Below are 19,196 nucleotides of genomic sequence, written 5' to 3' on the forward strand. Positions count from 1 at the left end.
TGCAATCTAAGAAACATTCTGATTGTTCTGCTGCATATTTAATTCAGTGTTCAGCCTGAGTGCTTCATAAGGAAGCCCAAAGTGCACTGGGAATGTTGCTTACCAACTGACTTCCAATAGCATATACGTTTTAAATTATTGGACAAAGAATTGATTCATCAATTGTTAGCCTTGTATTCTGTGGCTGTAACAGCACACTAATTCCATTCGCCTTACTGAAGAGGACCACTATATCAACATGCTTAAAAAAAAAAAAAAAACCCACAACTTCAGATGAAGTGTAGGCTGAGTCTTTGCATGTTGCTCTCTTGGTGACTTTAAGATGATGTTGCATGAATTTAAGAGGTATGTGATGTTTTCCATGAAGCATTGGTGGGGAACAATTGGTTAAAACACTGCCTGGACTGGGGATGTTTAAGGGTTAAGAGATCTTGGAACCACCCCCAGTCACTTCAAGCTACAGAAACAGGGACAGAAATAGAGAAATACCTTGGAGACATCTAAAGTTAAGAAGAGTAATTCAAGAGATCATGTGTCAGTAAAACTTTACTAGATCCGTTACTTAAAGAAGCAGCAAGAGATCTGTCCTGTTAGCTTATCAAGCAAAGTCTTGATAAGCAGTGCCCAGTTTGTACTCATATTTTTCAGATAATCACAGGTTTACTAAGAAAAACAAATACAGACAATTTAGCTTAATGTTTTACCACTTAGTTCAGAAATGTATTGGGTATCAGCAAGTACTGGAAAACAAATAAGTTGGAAATAATTCTGCATACGTCAGTGTTAATGTAAATGAAAAGTCACCAAGTCAAGGAGTGCAGTAGGAATTTTCTCCATCAGAAAAACTGTTGTCAGGAATTACATGGTGTTTCTCCAGCTGCATCGCTGGCTGCAAGCCCTGGGGAACTACAATTGCTTCAGTGCAGGTTGTGCTCTTCTAAGACCAGCAGGTGAGGAACGTGCCTTATATCCAGTTACTGAAGAACAGGAGTGCTCCAACTACAGCAGTAACCTCTTAAGGGCCACAGAAATAAAATCCAGATAACTTAGATATCCTTTAGTCACCTTTGTGGCAAGAAAGACAATGGATTGCAGAATGTTTGTGCATTCAATAAGAGCATTGCATTATCTCTTCATGCATAAGAAAGCAGATTCCAGCTGTGTTTTACAGCAAGGAGGTGTGATACGGGTTTGAAGCAGATTATAAATTGCCTCCCTGTCCATTTGTCACTTTTTCTGGACCCAGTTGAGAACTATGCGAGAGCTCACAGTGGGTACCCTGATGTTGTGTTGAGAAACTAAGAGATACTGGATTTCTTCATTGAAGTTACAAAGTCTAAGAAACCAAGAAAGGAAAGAAAAAGCATCACCTTTCATGCTGAGTAACAAAATTAAATTCCTCTGTTTCTCACTGGAAGGAACTATGCTGCCTCAGGAATGTACAACTCACACTAATGTGAATAACCTGTATTATGGATCAGCCGTAATAGGTTTTCTGTAAGCCTCACTCAAATGTAAATGAGCTGCATTATTTTTCTTTCTTTACAGAAAATACTGTACCAGTTGTTCAGTCACAACCAAGATTCCTCTAGAGGAATGGTAACTCAGATGCATTTACTTTTTCCATTTAGTTTAAGGCTGATTGTGAGACTGTGTAATCAACTTGAAAAGAGCAATTTTTTCTCCCTTGACACAAACTAACTTGCATCTCGCGTCTTCCTGCAAAGCAAGAACGCATTGTCTGAAACTTTTGGTCTGTTGAAAATCCTTTCATTTGCAGATTAACTTCAAGGGTATTTCGATCCCCACTTTTAATTAGTTTAAATAGTTTAGATATTCACAGTTGATCAGACTAGGGGTCACATGAATGACCACTAGCCACGTGTCTGGCAACAAAGAAGCTTTGACATCAGTCTGATAGAGAATCTGCTTGGAAACCCAGACATCTGGAGATATCTAAAGAATAGGTGAAATTGTTGCCTTTCTGGTTTTATAGTCCATCATTACTAACACAGTTTGTCCTATGAAGCAGTGAGACTGCTTCTGACAAGTTCTTCATGCTACCAGGCAAAGTATTGTTGGGAATAACAAGAATCTTATACAGGAAAAAAGTTGACTCACCCAGCTGGTGGCAAAGAACTCTGGTTGGGGAACACACCTTCTAAGGAAGCAGTCTTCATCCAGATGTCCTCCCTTCAGAGGCTAGCTCTTGAATGAGCTCAGTGGAGGCTCTGGGTTCACCCCTTCTGGTCTCATGGGAAGCACATGTAAATTGTTTGCACCTGTGTTTCCTGGGTCAGCCATACTCCTTCACCAGGTGCTCCATCATCAGTTCAGGCTGTGACCTAATGGTTCCCCTATGTATGCATATGGGGCTTCTACTGATAGGGGGTGGTGGGTGGTAAAGCCAGAGTGGCCAACTGCGTGTTCTGAGCAAGTGTACTGCTACAGAGCTGGAAGAGTATCTGCAATTGTAAGGGCTCCCCAGCTGCATAGGTGCATCTCTTCTCAGGAAGAGAAAGCTACTCATCCCCATCCTAGAGATGATAGAGCAGGGGTGGAAGATTTAGCTCCTAGGCATACTGCCTTTGCTATGAAGCTTTGAACTTTGAAGTGTAACGCTGAGAACTTGACCCCTTTTTGTTGGAGGCCTCATAGAGTCTCTGATGGGTTAAACATGTCTGAAGACAATGTATTTCAAAGATTATGTTCTAGTATTACCCGGATTTAATGCATCTTTTTGGTCTTCTTACAACACAAATTTGTGTCAAGCTATGATAAAACCTAAATATGTGGTATATAATTTTTTTTTAGTTCAGTGGTATATTAAATGCCATTGTAGTAGTGTTCTGTATGATGTTAGTCTTTTAAGTATTATATAGATAAAATTGACAAAGTGTTCTTTGTACATGACACAGGTCACTAAAATATTTCAGCACTCCCCTAAGTACCTTAATGTTATGACGAATCTCCTTGACTCCTTTAAACAGTTTTTTTTTCATTGCTTTCTTCTAACGTTATTTTGCAAGATGGGGATGGTTCAATATACTGATATGTAACTGTAGTAATCATCTTAATGTGAGCGTATGCTTGCTTTTGGGGTGCAGCTTCTGTATCTGCTTTCTGGGTTTTGATAATACATATTCAGTATTATTTCCAAGGTAAATATTAAGTTTTTGGTGGATTTGTCACTTCAGCATTGTTATTTACTTCTAGTAGATATTTTCTTCTTAACCCACAATCCATTATTGTTTGGTAGAACATCTAAGATACTCCTCCTGTAAAATACTCTGCTATTTCTTTTACAGATAGGAAGGCAACACAAAGTCACGTTCTACGCTCAGAGACCAGTGTGTGATGCTTTCCTGGCCCTACTTGCTGACAGACACTCTTGAGACAACAGTTTTATTTTCTCTTCCAGGCCTTTTGTGTTTCCTAGTTCTATCTTAGAATAAACAAAACGATTCTTTCAGGTGATACGAAGAAGTAGTGATGAGGAGAAGTTGCTATGCTTGGTACGTCAGCGTGCGGGACACCACTGTCAGACTGCCGTCATAGTGATTCTCATACTGGCATGGGAAGGGATCCCTCATCTCCTGGCTGATACGCTGTACAAAGAGCTGACGCAGAGCCTCCGAAAATACGGCTGTCCCACGAGCCGCAGATGCGCGCTGAATGAAGAGTAAGCTACTTAAATTGTAACTGATTGTTGTGTTGCCCTTCAAGTGCTGTTCTGAATTAAATAGCATGGAAATTCAATAGTAGCGCGACTAATAAGTACAGAAAAGCTTATCTAAAATTACAAACCACTAGGTGTCATTTTAGTATAAAACTTAGTTCCTGGCCTTTTCTAGAGACCAGGCTCTCAGGGCTACTTGTACAATGGAAGCCCAGGGAAAGGGGTGGCAATGGACATCCCTCCTTACTTTGCACGTGCGTTACACACGCAGCCATGGTAAGCGGCTGCTAAGAAGGTGATGCCTGACTTCCACCGCACCTACGAGCCAGGCTGGCCGGTTGTGAGAGGAGAGCATGCTGCCCTTCCTCCTGTGCGTGAGCGTGCTGCATCAGAGCTTTCAGAGATCTTTGAGGACTGTCTCCCTGCAGGCAGTGCACATCTGCCCCGCATGTGGAGTCTGGCCAGGATAACTGCAAATGCACTTTGTTTTCAGTTATAATAAATAAGTGAGAGAAGCAGTAGTGACAGTAACTGTCAGCTGCCTCATATTCCTCAGCTAACGTTGCTGTAATTCTACATAGGTGTAAAATTAAAAGAGACAGAATGCTCAAAATGAGGTTTCTCCCTGTGCCTTTTTAAGAGAGGAATTTGGTTTAATTGACAAGATAATGTTGCAACCCAGGTTCTGGAGTAGAGGTGCTTTTATGCTGATTTTTTTTTTGGTAGCCTACATTTAACCAATCTCTAATAGCTGTGCAGTGACCTGAGTCTAATGCTTGTGTTCTTCAATGGCCAGGGTAAGTAGAGTTGTTCCATTTTAAAAGGTGGATCAATTTGGAGATAATGGTGTTGCCACTTATAACGTATTTACTGTGTTTATGGGTAACCTTCAATAGGAGTGGTATTTTCTTGTACTTCTTGTGCTTTGAGAAGTCAAAATCAAAGAAGCATGAGAGTATGTTTATGAAACTATCACTCAATATTATGTATTTCCCAAGAGTGGAACTTGTGGGGCTTCTGAGAGTTGGAACTCTCTGTAAGGGGAAAAAAGTCCTCTGCACACAGATGTTTCATTAATGGAAAATACGTAGTTAAACGATGTTTTATAAATTCCTGCATTGTTTTGCTATATATTTAAAAAAGAACTAACAAATAGCATTGACCATTAAGAAAAAGACAAGCTGCATTGTCAGCTGACTTCTCTTTATTTCCTTTCACAGCCGTACATGTGCATGTCAAGGACTTGACCCAGAAACGTGTGGAGCATCATTCTCATTTGGCTGTTCATGGAGTATGTATTTCAATGGATGTAAATTCGCCAGAAGCAAAAACCCCAGGAAATTCAGGCTTCTCACTGATGACCCTAAACAAGTAAGATTTATTTCATTGTTTTGTTTTGTTTGCCTCCAAATATTTATTCAGATGATTTTAAGAACTAAAAATGGAGTCCACAGATACCACTGCTCTCTCATGGATGTATGCATAGTTTATCGCACAGGAATCCGATTGAATGTTTTGGAACTGTAGCAACCTGGTCCTCTGTCTGACATCCAGAATAAACTGCTTTTTCTTGGACAACGTGTTCCTGAAACACTCTTGAGATTTACAGTAAAATATGATGCATCCAAGTGATCCTCTAACTGCAGCTTACTAGCATTAGCAATGACATAAAGCTCAGCACAGAAGACATGACAATGGACACAATGCAAAATAATGTACCTCTTAAAAGAATTGCCTGTCTCATGATGAAGGAATAAAGGTGATGTAAATAGATAACCACTGCCTGATGGACATACAGCAGGACGATTCTTCAGGGTATCTCAAAGGGCATCTCTTTTTCTGACTGTAGATGTATTTAACCTCATTTCCCTGGGCACCTCCCAGATAAAAGAATTAGGTCTTAGTACATCTGACATGTCTGAAGAGGCACATAGTACATAGCAGTCTGTTACCTACTTCTCCTCCTGGGAGAACTTCTTTATCAGCTCCTGAACTCTACTGCTGCCAGATACAGAGAAGACCTTGCTGGTTGAAGGCCAGGCAGTAGAAGAAGTATTTTGCTGTTTATAATGTGTAGTGTACACGTGTGAAGACATATGGTGTTTCTTGGAAGAGAGATGTCAGTGGAGCTAAATATTCCTTGCAAATTCTGTATTTTTTTTTACATGGAAGAATTGATTAAGCATCTTCTATGCTTATGTGCATGAATGCAAACCCCTCGTTCTCCTTTGAGTTGTGCTGTCTGCTCACATCATGAGTATTCACAAACTTCATTAGTCAAGAGTGCTGCTGGGGCTTCTGCCTAAGCAGATTAGAGCACGCACCACACATCTCTCCTTGTTCTTGGTGAATACCTGACTTAAGACAGTACAAGCTGAAAATATCTCTGCTTGTCTCAAATGCCTTGAGGGAGTTTTTTAATAAACTTCCATTTTACAGAAAGATGTGTTTATTGGGTATTATTGTTCCCCTTCTCCTTTGTCCCTTTCCATTCTCCATTATTCTATGTTTTAGGTTCCCTCCCTGCTTATTGTTGTGCACGGAGAATTCTGTGCCTGTGTTTTCTCTGTAGGTTTCTAATGCTTTTAATAACATTATCTGGGGGATCAACAAAGTCGGTAATCTTCATACATGCTGTCTAATGAAATTTTAGTCTGTGTGCAGATCGTCTAAAAGACAGCTCAGATAGATTTCTCTTTGATCAGAACACACTTCACAAGGCTGCAGGCCCAGCTGGCGTTGCTTCTTCTGTGTCCGTGAAGTGGCCACCTTGAGCTGCAGAGCTGCGTTCAGACACTTGGTGCAGCAGCATTCATAGTGGCATCTAGAAATGGTGCCCTGACAACGAGAGCTGTTTTGCATTGCCTGTTCACTTGACAGGTAACTGGCAGGTTTTTGGAGGATAATACTTTCTACGACAGTATATTATCAGTTGCCTGAAGGAGAAGGTTACTTTAACCAGTAATGGGACATGTTGTAGATGTGTGATCTAAAAGTGCATTCTCTCATTTCCCCTTTTTCCATTGAAGTTTTAAAACTCCTTAGCTTCTGCTGCAGAGAGCACAAGGGTTGCAGAGCACATAAGGACTCATGGTGTTTGCCTGTGAGGGCAGCACGTGCACTCTTAGGCACTGCTATGCAAAAGCCTCAGCTCTGGGTGACAGTGGTGCCTGCGCACCTGCAGTGTGTGTGCAAATTGTCACAATGTCTCAAAGAACTGAAATTACCGGTAAATAATTTTTCTCTTCATTTAGTTTTGTCATTAATTTTCTTAGCAGATAGTTCTTCCAGCTAACTGGATATTGGTGGTTTTGCAGATGACGTAAGGCTAGGAGGTATAGCAAATTGAAAAGCTAGTTCGATGTCCAGAAAGACTTGGATCATTTGATCATTTGAGACACTGGATGGAGTGAGATGAGGTTAAGGGTGTCATTTACTTAGGTAAGATCAGTAGATAGGATAGATAGTTAAGAATGTATTACCTTCAGTGTGCTTCAGAAGAACATGTGGTAGCAATCAACAGTTAATAAACTGGCTGTAACGCAAATTAAAAATACAGTATCATTTTGTAACGCGAATCACATTGAAAAATGTGAAAATAAACTTGTAAACACCTGTGCATATAAAATATATAACATACGACGATGAGTGGTTTTTGTAAAACAAAATAAAGGTAAGCTGTTATAAACTATATGCTATTGCAGTAAGCTGTTACAGATTAGATTACCTTTAAAGGTCCCTTCCAACTTGAAGGATTCTATGAGTCTACATTTTACCACTACACAGCATGCAAAAGTAAAGCTGCAGGTGTCTCCAAAAGCCTGGCCCTTGCAGAGGGAATATGTCACCGTGGGTTCGGCCTGCCACCTTTTCTTTCACAGCTGGCTGTTGTTTTTCCCAGAAAAGCAAGAATTTAGGAATTGTGATTCTCTAAGTAAGAGCTGAAATGTGACACTGCCATGTAGCTAATTCTGTGCGTTACATGGGCTTCCCCCAAGGAGCTGAATATTACTCTCACTTCTAGTAGATGTTTCCATAAAATCCTATGAGTTTTTCACCTCCAAAATACTCATCAAGTCTTCCCCAGAGTTCTGTTGCAATGTTAGAAACCTACCTCTCCCCTTAAGAGCTGAAATTACTGTTAAATGCTCTCGGGAGTAACAGATTAAATGTCAAGGAAGGTAAAAGCCCAGGATTCTATCAGCAGAACTTTCTCAACACAGATGAAGGCCTCGTAAGCAATACACTTTAAGAAGGTATGAGTTTCCGTATCCACACGGAATGTGGTTTAATTTCCAGTATTTCTCTGTTTTCTGTGGAACGTATCTCTTTCCTTGATTGTCTGTATATGAGAAGGAAGAAGTGATGCGAAAATAAATTCCTCACGTATTGGATTTCTCTGCCCTACCACACATCCTCTGTTGCTATTTTGTTGACTTACTTTTATCACTTCGAGTATTTTAGTCATGCAAGAATAGTCTTGTTTATGTCCAATGGCAAAAGGCTGAGGCATAGAAGTCTGATTAATAAAATAAGATAGAGGTGGACATTATTAGCTTTGCTGACTTGGGTCAGACATCTCTAAACTGGATTCTTCTAAATTCTTCTAAAGTAAATTGCAGCTCTCTAAGCATCGTCTTTCCCTGCAGGAGGAACTTCTTGAACATAATTTGCAAACTTTAGCTACTGATGTGGCTCCGGTTTATAAAAAGCTTGCTCCTGAAGCTTTCCAGAACCAGGTAGGTCTGTGACATTCAGTCAGTGTAGCTGTACCTCTAAACAGGCAGCGCTGTTTGAAAAGAAGATGAAACCCCAAAGTGTGCTCATGGGTAGAAGTGGCAGATCTCCGATGTGATGAATCCCACTGCTTACCTGCAGCTGTTACTTCATGTGGTTAGTTCTAGAATAATGTATCTTTTCTATTTCAGCTAGTGATTAAGTTATACCCTGTACCCTTGTAAAAGTCATACCAATAATACTGTAAAAAAAAAAATTATTATTTAGAGATATTTTGATTCTGGCTGAGCCAATTATCTTGTTGACAACCAGTAATAAGTATAGCATGTTTCATGGGAAAATACGTGCTTTCTCATTATTCTTAGTGGCTGTTTTTATTCAGCTGTAAGTGCATTTGTGTCACGTGGGGTTTTAAGTCACACACTTTCAGTCCTAAGTACCTGTAGTTTATTTTATTTTCAGGTGGAAAACGAACACATGGGCCCAGACTGTCGGCTGGGATCCAAGGACGGTAGGCCTTTCTCTGGTGTCACAGCTTGCATAGATTTTTGTGCCCATGCTCATAAGGACACACATAACATGCACAATGGAAGCACTGTGGTACGTACATAGGATTTTTTTTCTCTTTTGTTCTGTTTACTCTTGTGATTACTCTGTGTTCTAAAAGGTTGCTTGATTTAGTGGGTACATTTGCATGAAGTTTTTTAGAGCATTATAAAATGAATTGCGTGTTGTCATTTTTAAATTCCCATACTATTTGCATCTATTTATTATTAATCTAGAGAGGACATAATTTCATTTTTTCATAAAGCAAAGCTATGTGAGTGAACTTTCTTTAAACAATACTGTAATTCTTTAAGGAAGGACACCCAAGCCTTTTGGACAGGATTGTCCATGGGACAGATAAGTTATTCAGAGTAGAGGCTGATGTTCAAAGGCAAATAACGACCTATCCAAGGAGTTCTACTGATATCTGTAGAAGTGCTTAAACAAGTAAACTGATTATTAATTTACTTCCATCAGCCTGAATACATTTAAAATTCACTTTTTACTTGCACTGTGTACTTACCGGACCTCATGGTTAGTAGTTACGAGTCAGAAAGTACAAAAGTACAATGTCACAGAGTAGGTCCTGGAGTCAGCTGCCTCTTGTAATCCTTGGCATTAAATCAGATTACTTTAGTAGGAAAGGAAAATTCACAGGCTGTGTTATTTTTGTTTCGGTTTGATGTTGATGCGTACCAAATACCTAGCTGGTTTGCTAGTGAGAAATTTAGTTGGGAAGTACTCAATTAAGTGATCTTTTAGAAACTTGAGACCGTAGATGTGAAGAGGGACAATCTCAAAAGGAAGCAAGATGAAATAAAACCGACCATGTCTGTGTAACTGTGTGGATTTAATAGTTAGAATATTGAAAACATTTCATGATAACTTCTTGTACATCAGTGGAGGTGACACTCAAGAATAATTTCTCTACCAAAGGGTGCGCATACAGAAAAAAGAAATACATCTAAAATCTCTGCCCTTTTAGAAACAGTTAGGAAAATGGAGATTCAATTATGATGTTGCTGTGATTCAAGATAGCATTGCATTTAGGCATATACTTAACAGTTAGCATTTTTATGTACAATCAATGAATTGACTGGAAGGATTGTTTATGTTAAATGTCTGCTTGTGTGCTGGGTAAATGCCTGTTACTTTGAAGCATGGAGGCAGATCTCAGAATTCACCAGGAATGCCAGGCCTGAATAGACCAGTATTTTTTTCCTAACACTGAATGTCCCTTATCTGCAGATATTTCATAAGAAACTGCTGAAAGCATACTTTGCAAAGTATTAGTGAGCTGCTGTGAATAAGCTCATGTGGCAAGAACAGACGCTTCAGAGCTTCTGAAGCATAGGAATTCAGACCTTTTAAAAATCCCGGATTTGAAAATGAGACTTCCTTATCATGACAAAGTGCATGGCATAATTTTTAATGAAATGTAATTTGGATATTCCTAAAAATAGTATTTTAAGTGCTACATCGTGTCTTAGCATAAAGACAAAATGGAAACTGAGCTTGCTACTCGTTCAGTCATATTGGATTCCAGAAAGAAAACAGTTATCCTCTTGGGAGAGTTATAATGTATGGCCAGAAATGCCTGGAGGGATGATTAGATCTGGTGTGGTTTGTGTTGTTGCTTGGTTGGTTGGTTGTTTTTTAGGAACGTATCAGGTACCATTTCTGTGAATGTGTATTTATTTATCTGTAATGATCTGATGTTATTTCAGCTTCAGATTATGCTTGTTGGTATTGGTATTTTTCCTTCTGTGGATTGTACTTGCTGTGCTTGCTAGTAATTCCACATCTAAGAGGCATGGAAAATTGTGGCCTCTGTAAGGTATCTAATTATATAGGCCAGAACTCATCCCCGTTTTCTTCAAGTCCTGCCAAACTTCTAAATCTTGCAGAACATTAAAAAAATTGGTTTAACTGCTGAGAACTGTGCCTTTAATTGTGATCTTCATCAGGTAGCTCGCTCATACAAATAACTGTTGTACATTTCCTGCTCTCTCTGTTTAGATTTGTTATCTATCGATTTTAGTATACTTGAGACAAAGGGTTATATGTAAATAGGAATGGTTGCAGATATTAACACTGGGTTTACATAACAAAGTTGGGGTATTTTGACAAGAAGGTGGTGTTCAGAGCTACCTAATGGCCTACATACAGCCTCCACAGTGAGAAGTTACGACTGTGGTTCATAGGGTATATAGGCTGTTATCTGTTAGTATATCTAGCTATACAGTTTCAGTGATGCATATGGAGGCCTAAGACAAATAATTTTGTTGTTTTGCATACAAGGTAATTGGGTATTACTCGGGATAGGAAAGAAGGGGACAGACTCTTTAGCAGGGTCTGTTGATAGGATAAGGGGAAATGGTTTCAAACTAAAAGAGGGGTTTCAGACTAAAAGATTTAAATTAAATATATGGAAGAAGTTTTTTACAGTAAGAGTGGAGAGGCACTGGCACAGGCTGCCCAGAGAGGTGGTGGGTGCCCCAGCCCTGCAGACACCCAAGGTCAGGCTGGACGGGGCTCTGAGCTCCTGATGGAGCTGTGGGTGTCCCTGCTTATTGCAGAGGTGTTGGACCAGATGGCCTTTCAGGCTCCCTTCTGACTCAGACTATTCTAGGATTCTTTGATATGCTGGGCTTTCTTCAATCTAGATCAGCTTGTTGATGATAAAAATTAGGGTTGTCAATTTTGGCTTGTAACCAGATCTGGTAATCAAATAGGAAACATGGTGGTAACCACACCAAGATTACCATGTGTGATTTTAACAGCTGTCCAATCACCTCCTACATTCCCATCTAATTCCAACAGCAACTCCAGGTACCTGTTTAGTCTAAAATAAATCACCATTTCTTATAGGCCACCAGTGGTAATGATGGAGCCATTTACATCTTAACTGTGACGTATTTTGTGTGCAGAATGTAGTATGGAGTATTGCACCTTACTGAGGTGACCGCTAGCTTTCTTACAGACGATTGTTTTCTAATACTGTGGCAATAAGCAGAATTAGAATGATTTGCCCTGCTTTTTAAGCCTCAAACAAAGTTTATTTACTGTTTTTCTCTTGTATTTCCTTTGTTTGATTTAAAATATATATATAATTGCACCTTGCAGTTTTAAAATTTGTACAAAGCACACTTGTCATCTTGCACCTCGTTAGTGTTGGTAAGATTGCTTCCCTTCCTTCTTACTCAGACACAAAGTCTTCATTTATAAAATCCAAAGTTCCCCTAGACTAAAACAGATGAAATAAATCCATCTTAGGATGGTGTGTATAAAATGCTGCCAGCTCTATTACCACTAGTGATGGCATAAGTGACACGTTTTCATTTCTCCCTTCAGTTGTTGGTGAATCACTTTCACCACAAATATGAAAGGAATACTGCACAGTGCTCCAAAAGTAAAGGAAAAACTGAATATATTTAAATGGTTTAAATCAGACACGGACATACAAAACACTGAAGTGAGCTTAATGACTAGCACGGAGTTTACTGTATATTTAAAAGAATATCGTATCTAATCAGCTGCTAAGAAGAATTTTGCCTCTCTGTCTCTGCCAGAATTTCAGAAAAGCATTCCTATGTTTTTCCAGGGATACAAGTTCTGATGATCAGCTGAATTATTTGCATGTGATTCTGAAAACAAATGATTATCCTTTTTGCTAGCAGCAGAGGAACAACAATCTTGGAAATGTCTTTGTAAATCCAAGGTAGAATAATACATTTTAACTTAGAAAAAATGAGGTTACTGCAGGAATTTGATTTGCTCAAAACCTTTCCTGGCCGACAAAATCACAACCTGAATTTTGCAGAACTGCATTCTGGAAGAAAAGCTCAAGACAAAAATGGGTATTCCTTGTTTGTCTCTGTAGTAGAATGAAAACGTTTGGCATTTCTGCAGAGGTGTAACTGATGTGTTCATCTGAAAGAAGCAAAAGTAATCTCCGCTTATGAATTGAATTTCTGACAAACCATCAAGTCAATAAAATACACTGTCCATGACTCTTCTGTCATCTTTTAACGTTGCACTAAGGGCCATCGATGTTATGATGTAGTGTTTGAATGCAGTGTTGCTTATAGACTGTAAGTAAGCAACACATAAAAGAAGGCTTTATAGTTGTTAATGGATTCTGTGAAATGCAAGTGATGTTTTTAATGGCTTAGCTGCTAAGGATTACACTTGTAATATTTGTGCAAATCTATGTAAGTCACAGAAATAGGAGGTTTCGCAGTGACTAAAACAGAATGGTTAATGAAGGCTTTGCTAGTGGTGTACCATGTATGGCTCTCTGTCACCTGCTGCCCTATTTGCTGGGGTGGAGGAAGGACAGAGAACAGCTGCAATTCTGTGAAGTTGCTGATGCCACGTGATCTGTAGCAGGCACTGTGGAAGAAGGAAGGAGAAAAGAGAAATCTATGCTTCATGGGCTGCTACCATAAAACATTTATTACTGGCAGCCGAACTACATAGTCAGTGTCAATAAGCAACCGCCAACGAACTTCCTGTTTTGATTTTTTTTGTTATATTCTTTAAAAAGATTCTCTGCTCCTGCAGTGAGCTGCTGTATTTCTGTAGTTACAGCTCATCAAGTTAGCACTGCATATAGGTGCAGGCCTTTGCAATAAGTGACAGAGTGTGTCTGGCGATGGTTAATGGCTGCATGCTGGATCATGTCCACGCTGCTTTGTGAGCTACAGATGTGCTTAGATCCTTAAGCTGGTGGTGCAGATGATAACAATCAGGGAAAAGATAAACTCCACAACACTTTATGGGAAGATTTTTGTTGCTCTTTATATTGTGAAAATGGAGAAATACTAGTATTTCACTCCAGTAATCTGTGAGCTCCCAAGCAATGGTTACTGCACCACACCATGTTACAGCATGCACCGTGACAGTGCTGCCTGAGGTGTGCGTAGCCAGCAGCTGCTGTTAGCTTCACCTCAAGTGGTCCAAGGGAGAAACGTCTGACATTCCCTTTGCTGACTCTGAGACTTACACAAGCTTATTCAGTTTATAACAAGACAATAGAATGGTGGTTTTTCAGCTGTAACAGAAAAGAAAGCAAAGCTGTTTGTATTTGTGATGCTGAGCAGTGACCGCACAGCATCTCAGAGTCCCAAGTGGCATCTGCTCTGCCTTCCATCTGCACGGGGGAGATGAGTATGGGAAACTTGATTTTCATCTTTCAAGGTTAGAAATGCAGTTTGACTGCTTTGCTACATCTTGAATTTAAAACATCTGTTCTTACGACGCGGTGGAAAAGGCTACATCATTTCTGCATGTGAAGTTGAAGAGGCCGAAGGCAGATCAAAGTGGCTCGGAATTATGCACTCAAGAGTTGCGTGGCTACAGATGCGTAGGAAATTTCATGGAGTTCATGGGTGGGGAAAAAAACAGACTCATGAATATGCAAGTTTTTCCATGACATCACAAACCCCAGCATTAGGCCTGGTTTTGATCAGCCGGCACTCTGGAAACGTCAACAAACTACCTGACCAACGTTTTCTTTGGCTTTTAAGCAGCCTGAGTGATTTAGCTGCACATTCTGGAAAAAATATCGAGCCTAGCAGGACGTGCAGCTTCACTGTGTAAGTGGGGTTTAACTGAGTCCACGATTCTCTCACGGTCAGTTTCACGCACTATCAATACCACCTATTGATGTTACTTTTAAGTTCACAGCAGTGGCTTCTTAGTGGAAGATATTGCACAGATTTTGGTATTAGAGCAGCTTTTGAAATGGATATTTCACGTTTGGTGGATTACTCTGCTTCAGCTGTGAATTGCCAGCTCGTCTGTAGGGACTGAATTTGTAACTGATCTCTGGCTCACATTAAGTTCTGGGCTATCCACTTGCAGTTATGTCCTTTTTATAATAAAAGATATTGTAAGGGACGGTGACCCTAAAAATTACGTACATTATGTTTTCTGTTACAGTTTTCAGGCTTTAGGTATACTGGCATTCAGTTTTTTCTACCTGATTTTTGATATGCGTTTTTTTTTTTTTTAATTCGGTAGCTAATATATTGCACGTTGGAGGTGCCTGTTTCTTCTTCATAGTTCTGCCAATATACTGCAGCCCTTAGCTTCCCTAGTTCCTCAGGAGTTCTTTGGCTTCCTTCTTGTTCCTTGTGATATTGAGAAATAACTCATTTCTACCTGCAGGAAGCTCTTTTACCTAGTAGGAGCTTAGATTTTTCTCTCTGCTTACATGCCTGCCCTGAGTCGAGCAGTGCAAAAATGTAAATTTCACCTACTATTGCCTCATTACACATCAGATTAAAAGTAATACATTTTTAAGAAAAAGATCTCTTTATGGGAAAGAATAGATCTAAATAATTGTACAAGATAAGATTTCTGTGAATATATCAAGTGAAATATGTGAAAATGCAGACTGTTAGTTGGGTGAGGGTCTTGATTTTCAAAATAAACAAAATGGCGTGGATTTGAATCTTCGAGATTTAGATACTTTCAGCCTAGCATATGGGTCCAGACACAGGATGGGCAGAATTGTTAACAAGTGAGAATCATGCAGTTTTGAATAAAAACGAATGGAAGCTAGGTGACTTTCATGCAAACTTCCTTTTTGTTTTTGATTTGGAAATGAAGGATGCGCTCGGCCATACGCAGTTGTGCTCTCTGTATGTCTTACCCTTTCTCCCCTTCCTGAATAACTTGGAATCCGCTGGCGAGTTTCAACCAAATTTCACTGAACTTTGCAGAAACTTGTCTTGGAGACTTCAACCTCTTGTTCCAAGCTTTGTGCTGTGGGAGCCCACTGCTGAGCGGGTGGGAGCCCGGGGTTATCCTGGCCTGGAGCCAGGAGGCACGGAGCGCCAGCAGGGCCTGCTTGCTGCCGGCGGGTGCAGTGAGGTGGCAGCAAAGTGTGGAAGGGACAGAGATAACGGTGCTGGGATCGGGTGTGGGGGAGCGTGGGGACAGAGAAGTCCAGAGGAAACCAGGTGTCATTTGCTGCTCATGGAACAACTTGTTTTTTCTGAATCTTCCTTGTAGTCCAAAGGCTGCGCAGTAGAGGTAAGTGCGCATGGAGCAAGCACATCAGTAAATGCTACTCATCAGCTTCTAATTGCCCTTTCACCTTGCCTTCTTAAGAGCCCGTCTCTCAATCCTTTTAAATGCCACCTGAAAAGCTCTTCTCCTTTGTCTGTGCCCCTCAAATTTTCTCCTTTTGCTGCTCTGCAACTGTCAAGCTTTGCATATAGCTATTTATAAAGCCCTAACCACCACCTTATTTATTTAGGATTTTTAGTTTGTGGTTCTGTAATTCTATTGTGGAAATAAATCTGTGATGCCTTTATGTGAAAGCTGTGCTATAAAACATTTGTTTTTCCTAAATTGTATTATTATTATTTTCTCCTGTAATGTTAGGCATGGTGGCAAGATTTTTGAAAGTTGAATTAACTGGTGATATGCAGTACATTCAACCTACACAGTGACGGATGAGAATGCCTCCATTTAGGGGGAGGACCATCTCATCCTTGGATGGTGCTCAGATTCCTTTGTGTGTGTAGTTAGTAACTCTCCATGAAATAGAAGATTAACCACGCCGTGATATCAATGCATGGCTTTCTAGTAATGTATTATATTGTGGAAAAACAGCATTGTCCTGTGAATTTAATGAATGAAATTATTAACGGTTTGATTGTATGTAGACTTGCTCAAATGCCATCCCTTGGGAAGTGCAGAGTGGAACCACGTGAAGGTGGTCTGCTCTTCTGTTTTTAAGGAAGGGGTTTTTTTGGTGGTTGGTTTTTGTTTTTGTCACTAGAAAAAAAAGCATTTGGTTTTTAAGGTGAAGATTTAATACTAATAACTGCAACTCTAGAAGAGCTGAAAATCATAAGTACTGAAAAGGTTCAGCAGTGACTTGGAAAAACTTAAATGAGAAAATTGTTGCAATGCATTTGGATGTTACTTCACATTTCTGATGTGCTCTTATCAAACTGGATCTAGCCAGCATTCTCCTCTTGGCTCCCATATCTCACAGCAACACATAATTTAATAAGAGAAAGTAGGTCAGTGGCCTGAGAGAAACCAAAGGTCTGCTGGGTCTTGTGACTTTGATACAGCAGACAGAGCTGGGGGAGTGTGTATGTATGTAGATAGACAGAGTTAGAGCTGAGATTTGTTTTAAAAACAAACAACAAAATAAGCAGCAACATGGAGAACTTCTGTTCATTTGTCAACAAAAACCGTGTCATAGAAACTTCTGGTTGAATTCAAGTTAAAATATTTTCATGTTCATATTCTTTACTCTTAAAAAAAGATTCTGAGCATCAAGTACGTATTTAAAAACATTTCCCACTATATTTACAGCTCAGATTATTTACGGAGTTTGGCAAATATTTGTGGATAGTGTGAGCTGAACCAAAGTTGCATTTTTCCTGTTCAAGACATAGTGCCTTCACCTTATGCATCAGGTACCGGTAATTTTTCTGCATCACCATAAATCAAACAAAATACTTGTCAGATGTTTCTATTTGAAAGACCTATGGCATTGAGACTACAAAACATGAGAAAACAATCAAGTCCAGGCTGAATGCATAAATACTTAAGTAGCTTTCGTATTCTGATTGTATTTGTAAATGTTCCCATCCTTGCTAGGTCTGTACGTTAACAAAGGAAGACAACCGGAGAGTCGGGGTGATTCCAAGTGATGAACAGCTCCATGTGTTACCTCTCTACAAAATTTCACAAACAGATGAATTTGGCACCGAAGAGGGATTGGAAGCTAAGATAAAAGCCGGAGCCATACAGGTGCTCACAGCATTTCCCAGAGAAGTACGGATGTTGGCCGAGCCTCTTAGAGCTACAAAGAAAAGGAAACCTGACACAAGGAGGACCCCAAGTGAAAAGCAGCCATTAATAGATAAAAAATATTCGACACCAATAAAGCTGAAAACTGAAGCGCCAGAAAATCTCAGCAACACTTTGCATTGCTTAGGTGAGTGCTGCCCATTAAATTCTGCTAGTCTCTTCTGATACGATGTTGTGACTTACCCATCTCAGGGGAAGGAAAAGATCCTTAATACTCTTTTTTTAACCAATTTCCATACTCTGCATTTTAGGGGCTAATGAACAAGTTGTAGTCGATATTCTGTTGGCACAGGAAAAAACAGGTGAAGTTTGTGGTGGTGTGTTAGCAATCATGAATAATGATAACCCATGAAATGTTTTCAAGATCCCGTATTCTGATAAATAATGGTAATAGAAGCGTCTTGAAAGACTGTGGTAGGAATGCTTATCTAACAAACAGGCATTAATTTCTATCATTTAAATTTTTATCATTTAAAAGTACAAGAACTGCTGCCTCCTTTGTATGAAAGATAATGGCTTTCTTACAGTCTGAGCTGATGAGCATTTCCTTCTGATACTTCAGTGACACAGATACTGCCACAGAGCAAGAGACTTGCAAAAAAAACCAAAAACCCAAAACAAAACAACAGCAAACATGAGATAAGATACAACAATCCTTTTCAAAATTTTCCTTGAAATACTGCCATTGAGGGTGAGAGAGGTGGAACAGATTCCACATCACAGCAGCTAGGTGAAAAGTATGCTTTCTGCATTAGAGGAATATCACTATGCCCACAGAGTCTTCTGCAACAATGTGTGCTTGTGCAGCATAGAGCTGTTCCTTGACCAAACTGTGTGGAGTTGCTGCTGTACTTCAAGTCATGTTTTGGACCAGCATTTTGAAGAACAAAATTCTTCTGTGGGACTTCTCAGTCATGAAAAGTAGAAAAGAAAGAAAGGCATGGAGTAGACTCTGATTAGAAGGGAGAAAACAAATCTGTGGCATTAAAATACAGGCTGTCTACCTCTGGGGAAGAAAAGCGGAGACTTAGCCAACCTGCTGTAATTTTGAGTTTTAATTCATGAAATAGATGGTGACAGATTTAATGTGAGGAATGATAATAAATACATACAGAAGAATAGCTACGCTTCCTAGGAAAAAGATTGCAAACAAAACCAGAGTCCATTTGACATGTCTGTAATTTATACTCGGCACCCTGAGTACACATTTCTCTCAGCAGAATCAGGGTAACAAATAAAATTTTGCATGCAGCAAGATGGAATAATAAAATCAGTACTGTTACTCTCCTAGGCAATTAGACAGACACTGAGTTAATCTTCATGCAAGTTTGGGAGACGCAGTCCAGGCTCTGAAACAAATATAATGGGACTTCTCAGGCTGAGGACA

At 39.7% G+C, this 19,196-nt stretch overlaps 1 protein-coding gene across 5 annotated transcripts in view; it reads left to right on the forward strand.

Annotated features, from left to right (window-relative positions):
• TET1 (tet methylcytosine dioxygenase 1) overlaps positions 1 to 19,196 on the forward strand; it is a 72,893-nt gene that overhangs the window by 38,930 nt on the left and 14,767 nt on the right. For 4 of the 5 annotated variants that reach the window (XM_021397557.1, XM_021397556.1, XM_021397558.1 and 1 more), the window contains 5 exons: positions 3,474 to 3,682; positions 4,900 to 5,050; positions 8,329 to 8,418; positions 8,879 to 9,016; positions 17,597 to 17,936. In XM_021397557.1, the coding sequence (XP_021253232.1) occupies positions 3,474 to 3,682; positions 4,900 to 5,050; positions 8,329 to 8,418; positions 8,879 to 9,016; positions 17,597 to 17,936 (928 nt within the window). Of the gene's footprint in view, positions 1 to 3,473; positions 3,683 to 4,899; positions 5,051 to 8,328; positions 8,419 to 8,878; positions 9,017 to 17,596; positions 17,937 to 19,100; positions 19,193 to 19,196 lie in introns of those variants that run through there. The other variant, XM_021397560.1, reaches the window with a different exon arrangement.

Source organism: Numida meleagris, chromosome 5, assembly GCF_002078875.1.
Source record: "Numida meleagris isolate 19003 breed g44 Domestic line chromosome 5, NumMel1.0, whole genome shotgun sequence".
Taxonomy (NCBI): domain Eukaryota; kingdom Metazoa; phylum Chordata; class Aves; order Galliformes; family Numididae; genus Numida; species Numida meleagris.